Source organism: Pteropus vampyrus, unplaced genomic scaffold (genome assembly GCF_000151845.1).
Source record: "Pteropus vampyrus isolate Shadow unplaced genomic scaffold, Pvam_2.0 Scaffold78, whole genome shotgun sequence".
Lineage (NCBI taxonomy): Eukaryota > Metazoa > Chordata > Mammalia > Chiroptera > Pteropodidae > Pteropus > Pteropus vampyrus.
The window spans coordinates 405,538-407,960 of record NW_011888859.1 but is presented as its reverse complement, the minus strand read 5'-3'; the positions used below and the strand labels follow the sequence as shown (position 1 = coordinate 407,960).

General features: G+C 39.3%; 1 protein-coding gene across 1 annotated transcript in view; it reads left to right on the top strand.

The window, feature by feature from the left end:
* AMACR (alpha-methylacyl-CoA racemase) overlaps positions 1 to 343 on the top strand; it is a 2,549-nt gene extending 2,206 nt beyond the window's left edge. The window contains 1 exon segment of the mRNA XM_023532161.1: positions 201 to 343. Coding sequence (XP_023387929.1) covers positions 201 to 343 — 143 coding nt within the window.
* The last annotated feature ends 2,080 nt before the right edge of the window (positions 344 to 2,423 follow it).

The following is a 2,423-nucleotide window of genomic DNA, read 5'->3' as shown; positions in this document are numbered from 1 at the left end:
CAAGGTTGAAAACATTCTTTGCAGACATATTCGTTAAGAAGAATCAAACAGAATGGAGTGAGATCTTTGCAGACCTGAATGCATGTGTGACCCCTCTTCTGACATTTGACAGTATTTCTCAACTCCTGAAGAATAAAGAATGTGGATCAACAGGAGGTGATAGTTTCCATGCCAGTTCCATTTCCCCCCTCAAACTTTAGCTTCTGTCTCTTCCACACAGAGTCCGGTCTTAGGAGAACACTCAGAAGAAATCTTTAGCAAATATGGATTTAGCGAAGAAAACATAGCCCAATTGCATGCTTTGAGAGACATTAAAAGCAGTAAACCAACAGCTAATCTGTAAGATTTAACTGTAAAACGTACCTGTTTGGTTAAGTAATCTAGTGAGCTTAAGTTGATGTGTATGATTTGGGGAAATCACAAAGGCTTTCAATTGGGGAGAGTTCATTCCTGTGTTAAGATGAAGTCTCACACTTTCAGAAAATTTAAAGAATGCCAGCACATTTCAGTTGTTAGTCTTCTGTAATTTTCATACCAAGTAAAGGCTGTAGAGTGTATTGTCATGTCAATACATGTCAATAATGACATGTATTGTCATTATTCTAATTGTAATTCAATCCAGTGCCACATACGAAAAGTATTATGCCTGAACCAAACAAAAAATCCAAACAAAAACTGGAGGTATTCCCTACCCATCCTAATCTCTTTTAACATGGATCATAACTTTCTAATATTATTAACCTGTCTCCTCTATTAACAATATTTCTTACTATTTTTTCTCTTTCATTAAGCCAACTACAGAGTGCATGTGTGAGAGAGCGACAGAGACAGAGACAGAGAGAAAGAGAGAGAGAAAGGGAGAGACAGAGAGAGGTAAATATAGCTCAGTAGAGATAACCACAAAAATGCCCTTCCCCACACACATTTCCTACTTAACCCAAACTCCCCGGTTATCCGTTACACAGCTCCCATTCTCAAGCGATAGCATTGATAAGAATCATGTGGGCAGTTCGCTGAAAACAGATCCCTGGGCTTCCACTCTAAACACTGGATTTAGTAAACTGTGGTGGAGAACAGGACTCTGTTTTTAAACAGATTACCCAAGCGATTTTTACACAAGTGATCTGATGACCACCCTTGGAGAAACATTGCTTTAAGACTAGTGTCCATCCATGCTGCTCGGTGTGAGCCACAGACCAGCAGTATCTGCAGCACGTGGAGCCAGTCAGAAATACAGACTCTCAGGGGCCCGCCTGAAACTTTCCGAATCAGAATCTGCCTTGTAACAAGATTCCCAGGTGATTTGCACTGATGAGATCATGCAGAAGTATGTTGACAGTATATTTATTTTAATTAGGGTTTTATCATTCTTTGAGACTTTATAATTAAATCTTAAAGTTCTTATTGAGAAATGTATACCATCCACAATTCTCCAATTACCTTCTCTCAGAATGTGAAGATTTTATACTGAGATTATTTTATCCTTCCTTTTGCAAAGTCATCTTGAGAAGTTGCCGGCTCAGCTGGAGAAGAATGTGTTATTTTCAATCCAGAATAATTTTCGTAATGCTATATTTTACATATCAGATCTGTGCTCTTACTAAGTTTATGCATTTGATTTGTTTGCTTAAGACAAGACATTGGGATCAACCCCCAAACAAATATTTAATCTGATCTGATGAAATCTGAAAGTGCTTCTGGTGTCCAAGGGATGAAGTGTCTCATCCACTGGGAAGGGGGCTGAAGCTGCTCTGCCAGGGGAAGCCAGACATCTGTTTCAGGCATGATCCATTCTGTTGGCTGAGCTGAGTCGGCGGGGGCGTTTAGGATAAAGCCTTGGGTCTTCATCAGAAGACGTTGCTGTGGCCATCAAGGATGTTTGTAGGACAGGAATCCAGGACACATCCATAGGGAATAAATACACACTTATGAAAAAATGATTATTAACATAATAGTGAGCTAGAAAGGCCTACAGGCCAGCTCAGGCTCTGGCTTTTCTTTTGCTCATTTTTTCTTACTCACTGGAAATAGACCTATGAGTATTTCTGGAAGAACATTTTCACTATAGGAAATAATCTGAAAGAATAAACAGATCAGTTCAGACAATGAAAGAGACTAGAAATATAATGCAATGAACTTTGACTTTTGTTCCAAAGGCATTTTGAATATTTTGTGTATTTTAATCAGTTGGTAATTTTGTTAGAAATAAAAACTTGGTATTTGGTGTTTTGCTCCTCTACCCCATTTTAAACTCTCCTCCCTCTCACCTAGGGGGTTATAAGGAACACCTATAAGGCCAATAGTCATGAGCAAAATAGAGGCTGCAGACACTGGTGATGTGGGGATCTGGGCCACCTACTCCTGTAACTTCCCTAAGAAGTCCCCCTTCTCCGACCTGATCTCAAATGCACCATTTCCATAAT